Source organism: Lepidochelys olivacea (genome assembly GCF_965140295.1).
Source record: "Lepidochelys olivacea isolate rLepOli2 genome assembly, chromosome: 6".
Classification (NCBI taxonomy): domain Eukaryota; kingdom Metazoa; phylum Chordata; order Testudines; family Cheloniidae; genus Lepidochelys; species Lepidochelys olivacea.
The window spans coordinates 111,496,898-111,516,552 of record NC_140416.1 but is presented as its reverse complement, the minus strand read 5'-3'; the positions used below and the strand labels follow the sequence as shown (position 1 = coordinate 111,516,552).

Here is a 19,655-nt window from a genome sequence, read left to right as displayed (position 1 = left end):
TCTTTCCAGATGGGATCCCCATCAGGTATGGGTTGTAGTTGTTTGATGATACCCGTTATGGGTGTGCTAAAAAAAAATCTGTTCCACCTTTTATTTAGCTGTGACACTCTGGGTACGTTTCCCAGACCTGAAGAAGGGCTTTGTGTAAGTTTGAAAGCTTGTCTCTCTCACCAGCAAAAGTTGGTCCAATAAAAGCTATTACCTCACCCACCTTGTCTCTCTAATATTCTGGGAGCAACATGGCTACAACAACACAGCATACAACAATGGAAGACATTTATATCTGTAATTTGTTATGACAGGTACAGAGATTGTAATAGAATGCCATCACATCAGTGTTGTCTGCTTTGCAAAAAACATCTCAGGCTGCCTTCAACTGAGTTACACTAGGGATGAATGTGGTCCCTTGACATTGGCTTGGCATTTATGTGTCAGCAGGAGACCATTATCCTGTTACAATATTCTATCCCATTGACCTTATTTCTCGGTTACTGTAATGTAATGTTAAACCTACGTTTATCTGCTCAGTGGGAAAGGCTCCAATTCCCACTCTAGTAGTGTATGCCTTCACCACACCATATACTTCACCAATGTTCTGAGGAGGAACACCAAGTCCAGTGCATACACCACCCACAGTACAGTTTGATGATGTCACAAATGGGTACGTGCCTGCCAAAAAACAAAACAAAACAGCACAACCTTGTTTCCATGGTGATGGAAAACAAAGGCTACCTTTCCTTGTATTAATCAAAGATGGGCTTGCATTTGTAACTTCACATGGTTACCACCGGTGGCTAAATTAGATTGACTCTATAGGAGAAGCTCTCACCACACCAGTCAAGGAGGAGGGAGAAGTGCTGTTTACCCCAAGGTGAGGAGGGGTAGCAATTTAGCAGAGAAAGCTGAGCTCTGCTCCCTTAACACTCCCACTTGGTGATCAGAGTAGCTTCAGTAGTATAATTTTTTTCTCTAAAGTCTCATTAGAAATTTAAAGGTGACTTTATTCAAATTAAGATAACTTTACTGACTGATGCTTCCATGTGATATAAGGCGGCTTTCAGAGTGCCCAAAATCGTTAGCTCTGCCAAATTAAGAAAACCACAGTTCTTTCACAGTGAAATTTATCCCAATACAGAAGGCCCACACAAGGTCATAAGCATACATCTCTTGCATCCCATTTAAGACTGGCTGTCAGGATGACATTCAAAGCAGGCCTAGGGGCTGCAATGTGGAATTGCTGGGGAAGCAGTTGCATGTGTCTACATCAGCCCCCGCAATCTGGCCTGTAAGGCCACAAAAGAGCAGGGACTGCATAGTCACTTTTATGTGGATCAGACAGTCCTATACAACTGGCAGAGGGCTTCAGCTTCTTTCCCAGTCTACAGGATGCTATTCAGCTGCCTTACACCTTGGCCCTAGAATGGAGCATGGATTTCACCTCCCTACTGTTCTGCACTTCAACCTCATGGAGCCCAAGTACTCAGAGGCTTTATGTGGATGCAATGGATATCAATCTTAGAGCATAACAGGTGCACAGAGTATTGTACAGGCTGCCTGCACTGGGATGAATTTCATTCCCAATGAACATGAATTACTCTCAATAGCATTTTAGTGAGACCTCTGTGTGTGTGTATGTATGCATGCACACATGCAAAACTGCCATTGACTGAAATGGGGCCAGGATTTCACCTCTTGCCTCTTAAGGCAAATCTTGTTACTGGTGTAGTGCCTGAGTGATCATGCTATACACCTGGCAGATCAGCATAGGTAAAGAGAAGGATAATTTTTTGTTGCACAATTCCACAGTACAAGGACAGTAATAACCCCTGTGCAAGCTTGAAGAGGAGGGAAGGTTTGCCCCATGCATGGTATGTATCCTCCTCATTGCATGCAGATCTCTGTGCACCAACAGGGCAGAAAATCTCACTTGGAATCTTCTACTTTCAGCCATAGAGCACAAAACATAAAAGATGAAAAGAGAACATGGCCATCTGCAGTCCACATACAATATTGCTACATTAAACACAGACTTACGATTCTGCCATCCAATGGATTGCTAAGTATATAGAGCTATAATAGTACCTGACCTATGAAGAAAGGTTAAAAAAAACTGGGCATGTTTAGTCTTGAGAAAAGACAACTAAAGCGGGGACCTGATAACAGTCTTTGAATACATTAAGGGCTATTATAAAGAGGACAGTGATCAGTTGTTCTCCATGTCCACTGAAGGTAGGACAAGAAGCAATGGGCTTAATCTGCAGCGAGGGAGATTTAGGTTAGATATTAGGAAAAACTTTCTAACTCTAAGGGTATTGAGGCTTTGGAATAGTCTTCCATGGGAGGTTATGGAATCACCATCAGTGGAAGTTTTTAAGAAGATGTTCGACAAACCTGTCAGGGATGGTCTAGATTTACTTAGTCCTGCCTCAGTGCAGGAGTCTGTACTTCATGACTTCTTGAGCTCCTTTCCAGCCCTACATTTCCATGATTCGATAGTCTGAAGACAAACCATCATTGCAGTCAGTTAGGCCAACCTGCAGCTCTGCCAGCTGTCACAGGTTTAATCATGCAGTCACCACACCAGATTAAAGGTTAGGTTTTGGAAGTATCATTATATATGGCTCCCTCATACATGGTATTTGACAGTTGTGAAGACTACTCTCTCCATTTGGCTCCTCAGCAGGACATGCATTTTGAAGCGGTGATATCAGATACATTTCTTCCGGGTTCCTACACATATTCCTGCTGAGAGGAATACCTTGACATTTCAGAATACCAGAGTAAGAAGCATGGGTGTTTTTTCCTGTGTTCAAGCATGAGACTTAAAGGAACCAGATTTGTACCCATTGGAAGTATCCAACTCAGATTTCAGAGCCAGCAGAATGATATTCTCCAGGGAGTGCCCATTTCATGTTCCTCATTGCTAAAGCTTACTTTGTCACATTTCTACCAATAGAAATATAGGTGATTATACCCATAAGTAGATCTCTCTTTGTTAGCTGTAGTGCACCATTCTTTTGTCCTCAGAGGTAGAGTCTCAGAGGACTGGAAGGGACCTTGGAGGTCTTCTAGCCCAGTTCCCTGCACTCAGGGTAAGACTAAGTATTATCTAGATCTCCCTGAAAAAGTGTTTTTCTAACCTGCTTTTAAAAACCTCCAATAATGCAGATTCCACAACCTCCGTAGGCAATTTATTCCAGTGCTAACTACCCTGACAGTTAGGAAGTTTTTCCTAATGTCCAACCTAAACCTCCCTTACTGCAGTTTAATCCCGTTGCTTCTTATCCTATCCTCAGAGGTTAACGAGACAATTTTTCTCCCTCCTCCTTCTAACGCCCTTTTATGTATTTGAAAACTGTTATGTCCCTGTTCCGTCTTCTCTTCTCCAGACTAAACAAACCCATTTTTTTCATATTTCCTCATAGACCCGTTTTCTAGACCTTTAATTATTTTTATGACTCTCCCCTGGACTGTTTCCAATTCGTCCATGTCTTTCCTGAAATATGGTGCCCAGAACTGAACACATTACTCCAGTTGAGACCTTATCAGCATGGAGTAGAATCACTTCTAGTGTCTTGCTTGCCCTCCTACTAATACATCCCAGAATGATGTTTGCTATTTTTGCAACAGCGTTGCACTGTTGAGTCATATTTAGCTTACGATCCATTATAACCCCCAGATCCGTTTCCACAACACTCCTTCCTAGACAGTCATTTCCCATTTTGTATGTGTACAACTGATTGTTCCTTCTTTAGTGGAGTACTTTACATTTGTCCTTATTGAATTTTATCCTCTTTACTTCAAACCATTTCTACAGTTTGACCAGACCATTTTGAATTGTAATCCTATCCTCCAAAGCACTTACAACCCCTCCCTACTTGGTATCATTCACAAACTTTAAAAGTGTACTCTCTATGCTATTATCTATATCATTGATGAAGACATTGAACAGAACTGGACCCAAGACCGATCCCTGCAGGACCCCACCTGATATGCTCTTCCAGCTTGACTGTGAAGCACTGATAACTACTATCAGGGAAGGGTTTTCCAACCAGTTATGCACCCACCTTATAGTAGCTCCACCTAGGCTGTATTTCCCTAGTTTGTTTATGAGAAAGTCACGTGAGACAGTATCAAAAGCCTTACTAAAGTCAAGATATACCACATCTACCACTTCCCCCTATCCACCAGGCTAGTATACATATATTGAAACTGATAAAGCTTTCACTTCGGTTGGATTTAGGATAACAGAATTTGGTGTAAGGGCCCACAGAGGCAAAGCCACCTCCTTTAGCATATCTTGTAAAATCATCAGCCACTGCATTTGTGCACTGCTGCTATTTGCCTGAACAGTAATGTTTAGTTCAGAATTATGAAAAGTGAAATAATGTTCTGGCCATTCTCCCAATAATCCCCAAATGATATAATAAGAGGATTTTTTTTTCTGATTTCCTACTGTTAGCAAAGCTGATGCAAAGACAAATGAAAACAAGCCATCTCTCAGGAGTTAAATGTACTTTACAGGGTTACTTACCAAAGTCAATGTCAAGTAGTGCTGCATTGGCACCTTCAATAAGAATTTTCTTTGGGGAGCCGTGAAGAGCTTCATACATAAAATAAACACCATCTCGGACCATTGGTCTTATTTTTTCAGCGTATCCCTGAAAGTTTCAATATAAATGTACATTTCACCAAACAATGCTACCAGAATGGCTGGAGCAATGAACAATATGGTCAGCTGTAAAAACTCACAAATGACTCTAACATGCCAGCCTCAAAACTACATTTTACCTGGAAAACAAAACAATTCGTTATCATGCCATAACAAAACTGTGCCTAATCACTCACACACCCAAAAAGACGATTACTGTTAGAATGTTGTATACCATTTCTATATTGTGTACCTCAGCAGCAATGATGCACAGCTACATCATATTTTAAACAGAACATAATCTAGCCATACTAACATATGGATGAGACAGAAATGCTCTGTGCAACAACTAATTGCTAAAACTAGTTCTGCAATAGGCCTGGAAGTCTCTTAGATAGCCTAGAATTCAGTCACGGGCAGAAGGATAAGAAAAGTGACCGCAAGTCTGTATTGCCCAGATCTCTTTAATAAAGCATGATCAATTTATCTTGATACACATTACATTAGAATAATAACTATGTTTTGAACATCTCTTTTTATTAGGACTTATTTTTAATATTCCTTATCTGAGAGCATTCTATTATAAAATATATATTTTACTGTGATTCATCAGTTGTATGATGATGTATGTATGTATGTATGTATTTCCTCAATATGCTTTAATTTCTTATACAATTTTTGTAGTTTTACAGTTTTTATAAGAAATAATTCAGAGACATTTTCAGCTGGATTTAGATTTTAACATTTTTCTACCTTGGTTCTTTTTACATCTTTATATATGATCACAGTGTTCCTTTCTGGCTTTAGAATCTATGACTATATGAATCTTCCCCAATATTAAATCTTTACCTTTAGTTTTTTCAGTTGCCCTTCTGTGTCTATTTCCAAAGTGGGAAACATTGACTTGTATTGGTGTGCCAGATTCTTGAACCTGCAAAATACCAAAAACTTGTATATGCAGAACTTGCAGTAGTTTCTGTTTTAAAAATCTTTGGCAACTATTCAGTTTGTATCATAAAATAAGTATAGTAAAGGTTCTCCAGTGAAAATACATATGACTCACATACGAGTATAAACAACGTTTATCCATGCCCTGGTCATTTAAAGTGACTGGAAGCTGTGCACACACACAATAAATATTTACTAAAGTTTCCCCTGCACCTACTTCCTTAATTTTTTTTATTTAAAGGATTTGCACACAAACTCATACACACTAGTTTAAAAATATCCCCTTATAAAGCCAACTTGTCATCCAAAACGTACCATTCCTCTATGGACTATTTTAGAAGTATTAATAATTGTACCTTGAAGAAAATTCATCAAAGTCTGAAAGGAGGTCACAAATACGAAGGCCTGTTCGTGCAGCTTTGGAAGAATACGTTGGTCCAATTCCTTTCTTTGTCGTACCAATACTAATTAAATAAAGAAAAAAGTGTGTCTAAACGTGTGTATAAAAATATGTTTTATGCTACTGAGTTTTATCAAAACTTTTCATTATACTACATATTCGGGAAGTGTTCCAAAATGGAGACGAATATTTTATGAATAAAGCTCTAACTTTTTATTATTACAGATATTGAAGTTTTCCTGCTTCAGTACACATGCATAATAATTGCTACTATGCACTGTGTGCAGAAAAGGCCTCAATCCTTGGATCTGGCTCAACTCAGCTAAGAACCCCCAGGGCAGGAGGGGTGTGTGTGTGTAATAAAGATGTTGATATATAATTACTTTTTTCCCTCTTGTGCTTGACGCTGTACTTCTTGAAGTCCATCAACTGCCTGGTGAAAGTCAAACACTGCACAGCAAAGGAAAACCACAGGAACAGGATGAGACACCGAAGGAGAAAAACATCTTAAAAACAAAACAAAACACACTGGTATCTACAATTTAAATGCTAAGTCCAAAAGCCTTTGTGATTGTTGAATATGCACTGTTCTCACATGAAGTATTACAGAATATTATGAAAACAATACGCAGAACTACATATTAGGAACTATAAATTCTATTAATATCTTACTGGTAAAGTTTATTCATTCTCTACAGCATGGGAAGAAACAATATTAGATACAAATACAGGATTCCTTTTCAAGGTAAAATAGCAGTTTTGAATGCATATCCTGGGCCTATCATTTGCGTTTCCTATCAGTCCTTTCTATGCTTTAATCTTCACTTTGATAAATACTTACCAATGTGTGCTCTGTCTGATATGATGAGTCTTTTCTCCCAATCCTTTAAACCTGTCAGAAGATATACATTAAAGACTTAAGATTTATATTCTACTGAGGTTGTCAGACTTGGGCATTTACTTTTAGTTTTACTGTATCTTTCCTCTAATTCTCTTTCTTGTTAAATGTGTTGCAAATCCAGATGTACAGTTTACTTTAAATGGAGTAGAAGTCACCTTGGTTAACACATCAATCAACTGTTTTCAACTGGACAATACTTTCTGATTTTGGTATGGATAAAGGTATCAGGTATTCTTCATAATCCCATTATACTGTAGCACACATTCAATTTTTGTTATAAATTAAGTCAAAAGCTATTAACTGTGTTGCTAATGATGATACTTTAATTTTTTTTCCAAAGTGCTGCCTGTCTATGAAAAAAAGCTTTAACTAAATTTTTAAAAATTGTACCCACAATTTGTTCCCACCAAAGCATAGAATTTGCAATTATAAACATTTCTGCACAGAAGCTAGGACACAGAAATCCTGGGCCTATTGAAGTCAATGGGATTTTTGCCACTGACTTCAGTGGAACCAGGATTTCACCTTATCTTTTGTTGCAGCAAATAACTGCCCCCATAGAATTCAGAGACTGTTCTTTAAAATTTGTCCATAAGACACTTACACCCTGTATTTTGTCAGGATTGCTCTCTAAATTATTTTAAATTGGAAAATTGCTGTGCAGAATATTTATGGCAAGTGGTCAAAATCTGGGTCTGAAATGTACTTTGATTTACCTACCATTATAAAAAAAATTATTTACAAGATTAGTTGACACAAACCTTTCTTTTCATTTTTTTCAGCTTCTTCAAACAAGCCTGGTAAATGTATAACCACCCCATTACCTTTGGGAAAACACAAAAGATTTATTTTAAAAAGCAGGAGATAGAATATCCATCCTTTAAAATGACTCATGTAAACATCATATTTTGTACTGAAAAAATCTCATTAAAACTTCCCTAGGACTGAAGATTACCCTGTGCTCATCATTAATTGGTTTTAAGAACCTTTGGAGCCAAATTCACATTTGGTATAAACAGGTGCTAAGTCTACTAAAGTCAATAGAATGGTACCTGCTTACATCAGATCTGAATTTGGGGTCTGATTCAAAGCCAACTGAAGTCAATGGAGTCTTTTGATTGAAATGGCTTTTGGACCTCAATTCCACATTGGTGTAAGCTCAAAGAAGTCAATGGACTTACACCAGGGACATATATGGCTGATATTATTTAAGTCTTCATCTATCAAATGCATTTGGGACTGGGCGACAGGGGATGGATCACTTGATGATTACCTGTTCTGTTCATTCCCTTTGGGGCACCTGGCATTGGTCACTGTTGGAAGACAGGATACTGGCCTAAACAGACCTTTGGTCTGACCCAATATGGCAGCTCTTATGTTCTTATATCTTTACACTGAGCTCAAAATAGCTACTGTGATACATGAGAAATGTTTTTTTTCTTTAAAACTGGAAATTAAGTTCCATAAACAATACAGTGTGTACTGGAGATGAGGAAGGATTAGAGACATGGTGGGCTGGAAACAGCTGCTACTTGCTTCTTCCTGGAAGCACCAGAAATACATGCAGTACCTGCTTCTCTGCATAAATCTAGATTGGTTATTAGTTATTAGTTGGAAACAGAACCAACCATATTTATCACCAGAAAAACAGAAGTTTTACTTAGTATATTTTAGTATTGAAACTAGAGATGGGCTGGAACCAGTACCACAAATCTGAGCACCTCCAAAATTTGGAATGGGAAAAGATTTAAAATCTGGGATTGGATCTAAGGGCTGTGCTGCTGTAGCATTTCAAGTGCAGGCACTACCTTTGTCAACAGGAGGGATTCTCCCATCAGCCTAGCTAATCCACCTCCATGAGAAGCAGTTGCTAGGTCAATGGCAGAATTCTTCTGTTGACTTGATGTCTACATTGGGGGTTAGGTTAGCTTAACTACGTCGTTCAGTGTGTGGATTTTTCACACCCCTGAGCGACCCAGCTACGCTGATGTAAATTCCCGGTGTAGACCAACCCTAAGTAATCTGACTCAGGCCAACCTTTAGAGTACTTATAACAGTATGTTAGTGTTGCTTTTGGTGTAATGTTAAAGGAAAATTGAAGCTATTTTGATTAGTACAACGTAAAATCTCAGAGTAAGGTATACTTCATATAAGGAGTGTACTGTGACATCTACTTTTTCTAAAAGCTTTAATTACATTTGTCATGTCTTGCATATTCCCTGTAATATCTATGTTGCTGACAAGTGGTATAATTAGGGACAATAAGCAAGATACAAACCATTCAAATCTTTGTTTATTTGCTAGGACCAAATAGTCAAACTCAGATGCATAAATTGTGCCAAGAAAACCCAGGCTGTTCATGTAAAACAACCAATTTGCAAACAAGTACAGAGTTACCACTTGGGTAGGCTCAAGCACTAACTTCTTTTAAAATCTGACCATTGGCCTCTATTTTTTTCAAACGGCCCATTAGTTTAGTTCAGCTATAGTAAATATCCTGTTGAAAAATTATTCATGAAATGCAGTTCATGCTAGCGATAGTCAGTATGTAGGAAATGGAGCTAGATACATTCTTAGAAATCCAGCTTCTGGTTTGCATTCCAGCTACCATGTTCGACAAACCCAATGAATGCAGTGTTGCAATGACACTTATATCATGATGTTGTAACACAAAAATCATAACATTGCGATGTGACATCAGCCCAGAAGAGCACACATTTCAAGAAGTATGGATGGCAAAAGACTGCCTGGAAGATATTCTGCCAAGTAAAGCACTGAATCTTGGGACCTATTTCTGAAATTTGGGAAAAGAGGAGAGGCTAGAGAAAAGTAAAAGGATCGGTTAGTGTATGTACAGGTGTTCGCATCTGCAAAGTGCAGGCAAATGTATATGCATATGCAATTTTGAACATGCACATCTGGAAGACAAGAGCTGAACTCCCAAATATCATTAAAAAAGCAAGGATACAGAAAGGAAGATTTATATTTTCACGGTTTCTCTAATGATGGATATTAACATGACATTGAATAAGAAATAACGGTGTGAAATGTGGCAAATAATCTTACAACTGTAGTAATAAAAATAAAACAGCTGAAGCCAAAAGAATCCTTACTCACAACCTTTCATGTTTTTGTTTATTTGTTTTATAAAACCCTGATTATGATTGCCTTCCATGCAACATTAACTTTTGAACAGGACAAGATGTTTATCTTACCAATGAAAGAAATTGCCTTTGGATTAATTATGCCACTAGGAAAGAGGTGAAAATCATATTCCTTCCCATCAACAACGACAGTGTGGCCTGCATTATTCCCACCCTGCAAAAGAAAGACACAAACAGATGATTAAGGACATTATTATGTCTCTCTACTACTGCAGCTAAAGATTTGGCAGTTTGATCTTTATTATTTCTGCATCCATGTCTTGGTCAGGTCCCCATGTTTTCCACCTTATTTTAGTTTTTCAGTTTTTCCCAGCTTTCTCAAGAACTATAGTCTGATTGGTTTCAGAGTAGCAGCCGTGTTAGTCTGTATCCACAAAAAGAACAGGAGTACTTCTGGCACCTTAGAGACTAACACATTTATTAGAGCATAAGCTTTCGTGCACTACAGCTCACACATCATCGGATGCATAGAATGGAACATATAGTAAGAAGATATATAGATATACACATACAGAGAAGGTGGAAGCTGCCATACAAACTGTAAGAGGTTAATTAATTAAGATGAGCTATTATCAGCAGGAGAAAAAAAACTTTTGTAGTGATAATCAAGATGGCCCATTTAGACAGTTGACAAGAAGGTGTGAGATAAGTATCCTCACACCTTCTTGTCAACTGTCTAAATGGGCCATCTTGATTATCACTACAAAAGTTTTTTTCTCCTGCTGATAATAGCTCATCTTAATTAATTACAGGTTTCAGAGTAGCAGCCATAGAATCATAGAATCATAGAATATCAGGGTTGGAAGGGACCCCAGAAGGTCATCTAGTCCAACCCCCTGCTCAAAGCAGGACCAATTCCCAGTTAAATCATCCCAGCCAGGGCTTTGTCAAGCCTGACCTTAAAAACCTCTAAGGAAGGAGATTCTACCACCTCCCTAGGTAACGCATTCCAGTGTTTCACCACCCTCTTAGTGAAAAAGTTTTTCCTAATATCCAATCTAAACCTCCCCCACTGCAACTTGAGACCATTACTCCTCGTTCTGTCATCTGCTACCATTGAGAACAGTCTAGAGCCATCCTCTTTGGAACCCCCTTTCAGGTAGTTGAAAGCAGCTATCAAATCCCCCCTCATTCTTCTCTTCTGCAGGCTAAACAATCCCAGCTCCCTCAGCCTCTCCTCATAACTCATGTGTTCCAGTCCCCTAATCATTTTTGTTGCCCTTCGCTGGACTCTCTCCAATTTATCCACATCCTTCTTGAAGTGTGGGGCCCAAAACTGGACACAGTACTCCAGATGAGGCCTCACCAATGTCAAATAGAGGGGAACAATCACGTCCCTCGATCTGCTTGCTATGCCCCTACTTATACATCCCAAAATGCCATTGGCCTTCTTGGCAACAAGGGCACACTGCTGACTCATATCCAGCTTCTCGTCCACTGTCACCCCTAGGTCCTTTTCTGCAGAACTGCTGCCTAGCCATTCGGTCCCTAGTCTGTAGCTGTGCATTGGGTTCTTCCGTCCTAAGTGCAGGACCCTGCACTTATCCTTATTGAACCTCATCAGATTCCTTTTGGCCCAATCTTCCAATTGGTCTAGGTCCTTCTGTATCCTATCCCTCCCCTCCAGCGTATCTACCACTCCTCCCAGTTTAGTATCATCCGCAAATTTGCTGAGAGTGCAATCCACACCATCCTCCAGATCATTTATGAAGATATTGAATAAAACCGGCCCCAGGACCGACCCTTGGGGCACTCCACTTGATACCGGCTGCCAACTAGACATGGAGCCATTGATCACTACCCGTTGAGCCCGACAATTTAGCCAGCTTTCTACCCACCTTATAGTGCATTCATCCAGCCCATACTTCCTTAACTTGCTGACAAGAATACTATGGGAGACCGTGTCAAAAGCTTTGCTAAAGTCAAGAAACAATGTTAGTCATGTTAGTCTGTATCCACAAAAAGAAAAAGAGTACTTGTGGCACTTTAGAGACTAACAAATTTATTTGAGCATAAGCTTTCGTGAGCTATAGCTCACTTCATCGGATGCATTCAGTGGAAAATACAGAGGGGAGATTTATATACATAGAGAACATGAAACAATGGGTGTTACCATACACAACAGGGTGGATTGCAGCAAGCGGTCCCAGGGGCGGAGGAGTCTGCAGCTCGACCCTGGCAAAGAGGTGGTGACCTCGAGAAGGGCAGGCACACTAGGGGTTCTCCCTGGAAACCGTGGGGAGCTGAGAGCACACAGGCCTGTGAGTCCACAACAACTTGGGAAGAGCGGAGTGATGGCCTGTCACCGTCTCCTTAAGAAGGACATTGTAACCCTATGCAGAAAGGAAGGGTTGAGCATTGGAAAGTTCACCAAAGCACAGCTAATCATGCAGCTGGAGGAGGATGACCGCTCTAAGGAACAGATTCCTGACCCCAAATGGGGCTATAGCAGGATCTGGGAGCAGCTGGAGTGGTAGCCAGGCATCACCAAGACTCCTGTCCCCAACCAGACGAGGGTCTTCATGATCGGGTTCCCCATCGGGGGATCAGAGATGGATGGGATTGGAGCTGAGTCCGAGAGAGCAAGAGGACTGTGAGAGACAGCGAGAGCCCGAGAAAGAGCTGCAGAAGCAGCAGCAGCATGAACTGGCGGTGGTGGAGCGGAGAGGCCTAGGGGACCTCCCAGAGGTGAGTGGGGATAGACCCCGGGGTGCCAGTTCTGCAGGGAACCTCGAGACTAAATTGCTGCCCCTGGTTAAGGTGCGGGGCAATGTGGATGCCCACCTCACTGCCTTTGAGCAGGCTGAAGATTTGAACCAGGGGGACCCTGCGGAAAAGCCCCGGTGTCTAGCTCCTTTGCTGGGTCCCAAGGCCATAGACTCCGTCAGCCAGATGGGTGGGGAGGTGGACAGGCTCCCATTCCTGACCCCAACATATATGTCTGTGTGGAGTTTCCTGGGGTCAGGCCCCTCGGACCTCCAGTGGGAGCGGAAGGTGATGGTCAATGGGGAGACATTCCTGGGGTGGCGAGATCTTGGGACAGAGAGAACTGTTGTCAGGCCCTGGGTGGTGCAGCCTCAGATGCTGAGGGGTGTGTGAGCTGGGTGAGGGTCCCAGGGATGAAGCCCCTCGCCCTGCCTATGGCCCAGATCCCTGTGCAGACCCAGGAGGGGTCGGGCTGGCTGGTCCTTGGGGTTCTCCAGGATACCAGCTGCGAGACCCTGTTGTGGGGTGACTGTGTCTCTTTGGGACAGGATCCAGGCCTTGCTCCTGTAACTGCCAAGGGTTTGAATTTGAATCCAGGGAACCAATCGGTGGAGAGGGGGCTCACGCTGGCTCTGATGCAGTGAGGAAAGCAGCGAGCTTGCTGCCTACCCCCACTGGGACAGCAAGGGCAGCGCTGCGCACAGTGGGAGCTGAGACCCCAGCTGAGTGTGGGGAGACACAGGCAGGGCAGGTTATCTGTTGGGAGTGGCAAGGTGCTTGGTAAAGGAGAAAGTGTGTCCAGCTCTTCTTTGTCTGTGGAGCAGACAGAAGGGCCCTTTCAGCCTGTGATGGTTGAAAATAGTGCAGTTGTCTCAGAGTTGGTTCTGGATTCAGCTAAAGCCCAGGAAGGGAAGGGTCCTAAGTTTGTGTCTGCTCGGGAGAATGGCACTGTAACTAGGTCGCATCCAGTTAGTGTCTATGGGTATGTCTACACTACGAAATTAGGTCGAATTTATAGAAGTCGGTTTTTTTGAAATCGGTTTTATATATTCGAGTGTGTGTGTCCCCACAGAAAATGCTCTAAGTGCATTAAGTGCATTAACTCGGCGGAGCGCTTCCACAGTACCGAGGCAAGCGTCGACTTCCGGAGCGTTGCACTGTGGGTAGCTATCCCACAGTTCCTGCAGTCTCCGCTGCCCATTGGAATTCTGGGTTGATATCCCAATGCCTGATGGGGCTAAAACATTGTCGCGGGTGGTTCTGGGTACATATCGTCAGGACCCCGTTCCCACCCTCCCACCCCCCGTGAAAGCAAGGGCAGACAATCATTTCGCGCCTTTTTTGTCTGCTGCCAGCCAAAGATGTAAAGGATAGATGGAGTGGGTCAGAACAAGAAATAGACCAGATTTGTTTTGTACTCATTTTCCTCCTCCCCTGTCTAGATCACACTGCAGTCAGTCACAGAGAAGGCACAGCGAGGTTAATCTAGCCATGTATCAATCAGAGGCCAGGCTAACCTCCTTGTTCCAATAACAACGATAACTTTGGTGCACCATTTCTTATTGGAACCCTCCGTGCAGTCCTGCCTGAAATACTCCTTGATGTACAGGCACACCCTTTGTTGATTTTAGCTCCCTGAAGCCAACCCTGTAAGCGGTGTCGTCAGTCGCCCCTCCCTCCATCAGAGCAACGGCAGACAATCGTTCCGCGCCTTTTTTCTGTGCGGACGCCATACCAAGGCAAGCATGGAGGCCGCTGAGCTCATTTTGGCAATTAGGAGCACATCAACCACCACACGCATTATCCAGCAGTATATGCAGCACCAGAACATGGCAACGCGATACCGGGCGAGGAGGCGACGTCAGCGCGGTCCCGTGAGTGATCAGGACATGGACACAGATTTCTCTGAAAGCATGGGCCCTGCCAATGCATGCATCATGGTGCTAATGGGGCAGGTTCATGCTGTGGAACGCCGATTCTGGGCTCGGGAAACAAGCACAGACTGGTGGGACCGCATAGTGTTGCAGGTCTGGGACGATTCCCAGTGGCTGCGAAACTTTCGCATGCGTAAGGGCACTTTCATGGAACTTTGTGACTTGCTTTCCCCTGCCCTGAAGCGCATGAATACCAGGATGAGAGCAGCCCTCACAGTTGAGAAGCGAGTGGCGATAGCCCTGTGGAAGCTTGCAACGCCAGACAGCTACCGGTCAGTTGGGAATCAATTTGGAGTGGGCAAATCTACTGTGGGGGCTGCTGTGATGCAAGTAGCTCACGCAATCAAAGATCTGCTGATATCAAGGGTAGTGACCCTGGGAAATGTGCAGGTCATAGTGAATGGCTTTGCTGCAATGGGATTCCCTAACTGTGGTGGGGCTATAGACGGAACCCATATCCCTATCTTGGCACCAGAGCACCAAGCCGGCGAGTACATAAACCGCAAGGGGTACTTTTCGATAGTGCTGCAAGCTCTGGTGGATCACAAGGGACGTTTCACCAACATCAACGTGGGATGGCCGGGAAAGGTGCATGATGCTCGCATCTTCAGGAACTCTGGTCTGTTTCAAAAGCTGCAGGAAGGGACTTTCTTCCCAGACCAGAAAATAACTGTTGGGGATGTTGAAATGCCTATATGTATCCTTGGGGACCCAGCCTACCCCTTAATGCCATGGCTCATGAAGCCGTACACAGGCAGCCTGGACAGTGGTCAGGAGCTGTTTAACTACAGGCTGAGCAAGTGCAGAATGGTGGTAGAATGTGCATTTGGACGTTTAAAGGCGCGCTGGCGCAGTTTACTGACTCGCTTAGACCTCAGCGAAACCAATATTCCCACTGTTATTACTGCTTGCTGTGTGCTCCACAATATCTGTGAGAGTAAGGGGGAGACGTTTATGGCGGGGTGGGAGGCTGAGGCAAATCGCCTAGCTGCTGGTTACGCGCAGCCAGACACCAGGGCGGTTAGAAGAGCTCAGGAGGGCGCGGTACGCATCAGAGAAGCTTTGAAAACCAGTTTCATGACTGGCCAGGCTACAGTGTGAAAGTTCTGTTTGTTTCTCCTTGATGAAACCCCCCGCCCCTTGGTTCACTCTACTTCCCTGTAAGCTAACCACCCTCCCCTCCTCCCTTTAATCACCGCTTGCAGAGGCAATAAAGTCATTGCTGCTTCACAGTCATGCATTCGTTATTCATTCATCACACAAATAGGGAGATGACTACCAAGGTATCCCAGGAGGGGTGGTGGAGGAGGGAAGGAAAATGCCACACAGCACTTTAAGCACAGCACTTTAAAAGTTTACAACTTTAAAATTTATTGAATGACAGCCTTCTTTTTTTTGGGCAATCCTCTGTTGTGGAGTGGCTGGTTGGCCGGAGGCCCCCCCACCGCGTTCTTGGGCGTCTGGGTGTGGAGGCTATGGAACTTGGGGAGGAGGGCGGTTGGTTACAGAGGGGCAGCAGTGGCAGTCTGTGCTCCAGCTGCCTTTGCTGCAGCTCAACCATACACTGGAGCATTCTGGTTTGGTCCTGCAGCAGCCTCAGCATTGAATCCTGCCTTCTCTCATCACGCTGCCGCGACATTTGAGCTTCAGCCCTGTCTTCTGCCCGCCACTTACTCTCTTCAGCCCGCCACTTACTCTCTTCAGCCCTCCACCTCTCCTCCCGGTCATTTTGTGCTTTCCTGCACTCTGACATTATTTGCCTCCACGCATTCGTCTGTGCTCTGTCAGTGTGGGAGGACAGCATTAGCTCGGAGAACATTTCATCTCGAGTGCGTTTTTTTTTCTTTCTAAGCTTCACTAGCCTCTGGGAAGGAGAAGATCCTGTGATCATTGAAACACATCCAGCTGGTGGAGAAAAAAAAAGGGACAGCGGTATTTAAAAACACACATTTTATAAAACAGTGGCTACACTCTTTCAGGGTAAACCTTGCTGTTAACATTACATACATAGCACATGTGCTTTCGTTACAAGGTCGCATTTTGCCTCCTCCCACCGCGTGACTACCCCCTCAACCCTCCCCCCTCCCCGTGGCTAACAGCGGGGAACATTTCTGTTCAGCCACAGGCAAACAGCCCAGCAGGAATGTGTCCCTGAAGAAAAGCACCCTATTTCAACCAGGTGACCATGAATTATATCTCACTCTCCTGAGGATAACACAGAGAGAGAAAGAACGGATTTTGGTTGAATGCCAGCAAACATACACTGCAATGCTTTGTTCTACAGTGATTCCCGAGTATGTGTTACTGGCCTGGAGTGATAAAAGTGTCCTACCATGAAGGACGAAATAAGGCTGCCCTCCCCAGAAACCTTTTGCAAAGGCTTTAGGACTACATCTAGGAGAACCGCAAATGCCAGGGCAAAGTAATCCTTTCACATGCTTGCTTTTAAACCATGTATAGCATTTTAAAAGGTACACTCACCAGAGGTCCCTTCTCCGCCTGCTGGGTCCAGGAGGCAGCCTTGGGTGGGTTCGGGGGGTACTGGCTCCAGGTCTAGGGTGAGAAACAGTTCCTGGCTGTCGGGAAAACCGGTTTCTCCGCTTGCTTGCTGTGAGCCATCTACAACCTCCTCCTCCTCCTCCTCATCTTCTTCGTCCCCAAAACCTGCTTCCGTATTGCCTCCATCTCCATTGAAGGAGTCAAACAACACGGCTGGGGTAGTGGTGGCTGAACCCCCTAAAATGGCATGCAGCTCATCATAGAAGCGGCATGTTTGGGGCTCTGACCCAGAGCGGCTGTTCGCCTCTCTGGTTTTCTGGTAGGCTTGCCTCAGCTCCTTCAGTTTCACGCGGCACTGCTTCGGGTCCCTGTTACGGCCTCTGTCCTTCATGCCCTGGGAGATTTTCACAAAGGTTTTGGCATTTCGAAAACTGGAACGGAGTTCTGATAGCACGGATTCCTCTCCCCAAACAGCGATCAGATCCCGTACCTCCCGTTCGGTCCATGCTGGAGCTCTTTTGCGATTCTGGGACTCCATCATGGTCACCTGTGCTGATGAGCTCTGCATGGTCACCTGCAGCTTGCCACGCTGGCCAAACAGGAAATGAGATTCAAAAGTTCGCGGTTCTTTTCCTGTCTACCTGGCCAGTGCATCTGAGTTGAGAGTGCTGTCCAGAGCGGTCAGAATGGAGCACTCTGGGATAGCTCCCGGAGGCCAATACCATCGAATTGTGTCCACAGTACCCCAAATTCGAGCTGGGAACGTCGATTTAAGCGCTAATCCACTTGTCAGGGGTGGAGTAAGGAAATCGATTTTAAGAGCCCTTTAAGTCGAATTAAAGGGCTTCACTGTGTGGACGGGTGCAGGTTTAAATCGATTTAACGCTGCTAAATTCGACCTAAAGTCCTAGTGTAGACCAGGGCTATGTAAAATCCCAGAGACCAGACAATTCTGGTGCTTGTATTTTGCCTGTTGCTAGTGTGTTGTTGGAAAAGGGTGTAGCAACTCTGTCTAATCAGGGTGAGATCCTAGCCAGGGCACAAGGAGAGCATGAAGGTGATGTGATTGTTTTACCTACTGAGGGTGTGGAAACCTGTAATGAGAGTGATCACTTAAGGTTAGCTATTACCAACAAGGGGGGGGGGGGCGACACGGGGTGGGGGGGGGGAACAGACCTTTTCTAGTGATAATCAAGGTGGGCCATTTCCAGCAGTTGACAAGAACGTCTGAGGAACAGTGGGACGGGGGGGGGGATTGAATAAACATGGGGAAATAGTTTTACTTTGTGTAATGACCCATCCACTCCCAGTCTTTATTCAAGCCTAAGTTAATTGTATCCAGTTTGCAAATTAATTCCAGTTCAGCAGTCTCTGGTTGGAGTCCGTTTTTGAAGTTTTTTTGTTGAAGAATTGCAACTTTTAGATCTGTAATCGAGTGACCGAAGAGATTGAAGTGTTCTCCGACCGGTTTTTGAATGTTATAATTCTTGCCGTCTGATTTGTGTCCATTTATTCTTTTACGTAGAGACTGTCCAGTTTGACCAATGTACATGGCAGAGGAGCATTGCTGGCACATGATGGCATATATCGCATTAGTAGATGTGCAGGTGAATGAGCCTCTGATTGTGTGGCTGATGTGATTAGGCCCTATGATGGTGTCCCCAGAATAGATATGTGGACACAGTTGGCAACAGGCTTTGTTGCAAGGATAGGTTCCTGGGTTAGTGGTTCTGTTGTGTGGTGTGTGGTTGCTGGTGAGTATTTGCTTCAGGTTGGGGGGCTGTCTGTAAGCAAGGACTGGCCTGTCTCCCAAGATCTGTGAGAGTGATGGGTCGTCTTTCAGGATAGGTTGTAGATCCTTGATGATACGTTGGAGAGGTTTTAGTTGGGGGCTGAAGGTGATGGCTAGTGGCGTTCTGTTATTTAAGTCACTAATGTCTTGCAGTTGGAGAATAGGGGGGAAATTTTCAAAAGTGCCTAAGTTACTAAAGAACCTAAGTCTCATATTCTAAACTTGTCTTAGGTACTTAAAAACCTAAGTCTAACTGAAAGTGACCCTTGAAAGCTAAGGGCCAGATTTTTAATGCTGTTTAGGCACCAAAACACACAGACAGGTGACTACTGGGATTTTTACAAGTGCCTAGGGATCTAACTCCCAAGTAGTTTGCTCAAGAACACCACAAGATATTTTTTCCCTTCAAGGGCTGACCATGGGTGCCTGGAGCCCTCATAGCTATATTAATTGTGTTATAGGATGTGTATTCAGTATTACAGTCTCAGAGCATTCGAAACCCATGACTAAGGGCAAAATCATGGGATTGATTTAAGAATCATGAGATTTAATAAATATTAAAAAAATAAAGGTTGGGTTCTCTTTTAATTGCCTTCTGGGTTTTGAGCCTTTAGGGTGCACTCAGGTCACATTTGCAAGCTTTTCTCCACAACCACGAGG

At 43.6% G+C, this 19,655-nt stretch overlaps 2 protein-coding genes across 2 annotated transcripts in view; both read right to left on the bottom strand.

The window, feature by feature from the left end:
- The window catches only part of ADSS1 (adenylosuccinate synthase 1), a 48,635-nt gene that overhangs the window by 14,608 nt on the left and 14,372 nt on the right, over positions 1-19,655 (bottom strand). The window contains exons 2-9 of the mRNA XM_084631757.1: positions 10,116-10,218; positions 7,662-7,724; positions 6,841-6,891; positions 6,383-6,449; positions 5,956-6,063; positions 5,501-5,582; positions 4,535-4,661; positions 515-669 (exon numbers count right to left, since the gene is read on the bottom strand). Coding sequence (XP_084487883.1) covers positions 515-669; positions 4,535-4,661; positions 5,501-5,582; positions 5,956-6,063; positions 6,383-6,449; positions 6,841-6,891; positions 7,662-7,724; positions 10,116-10,218 — 756 coding nt within the window. The remainder of the gene's footprint in view (positions 1-514; positions 670-4,534; positions 4,662-5,500; positions 5,583-5,955; positions 6,064-6,382; positions 6,450-6,840; positions 6,892-7,661; positions 7,725-10,115; positions 10,219-19,655) is intronic.
- On the bottom strand, positions 12,611-17,771 carry LOC311522594 (uncharacterized protein; the record flags this gene model as incomplete). Its single annotated transcript, XM_084632066.1, has 3 exons — positions 12,611-12,632; positions 16,087-16,609; positions 17,186-17,771. 3 exons carry the CDS (start codon positions 17,769-17,771, stop codon positions 12,611-12,613), a joined length of 1,131 nt encoding a protein of 376 aa, XP_084488192.1.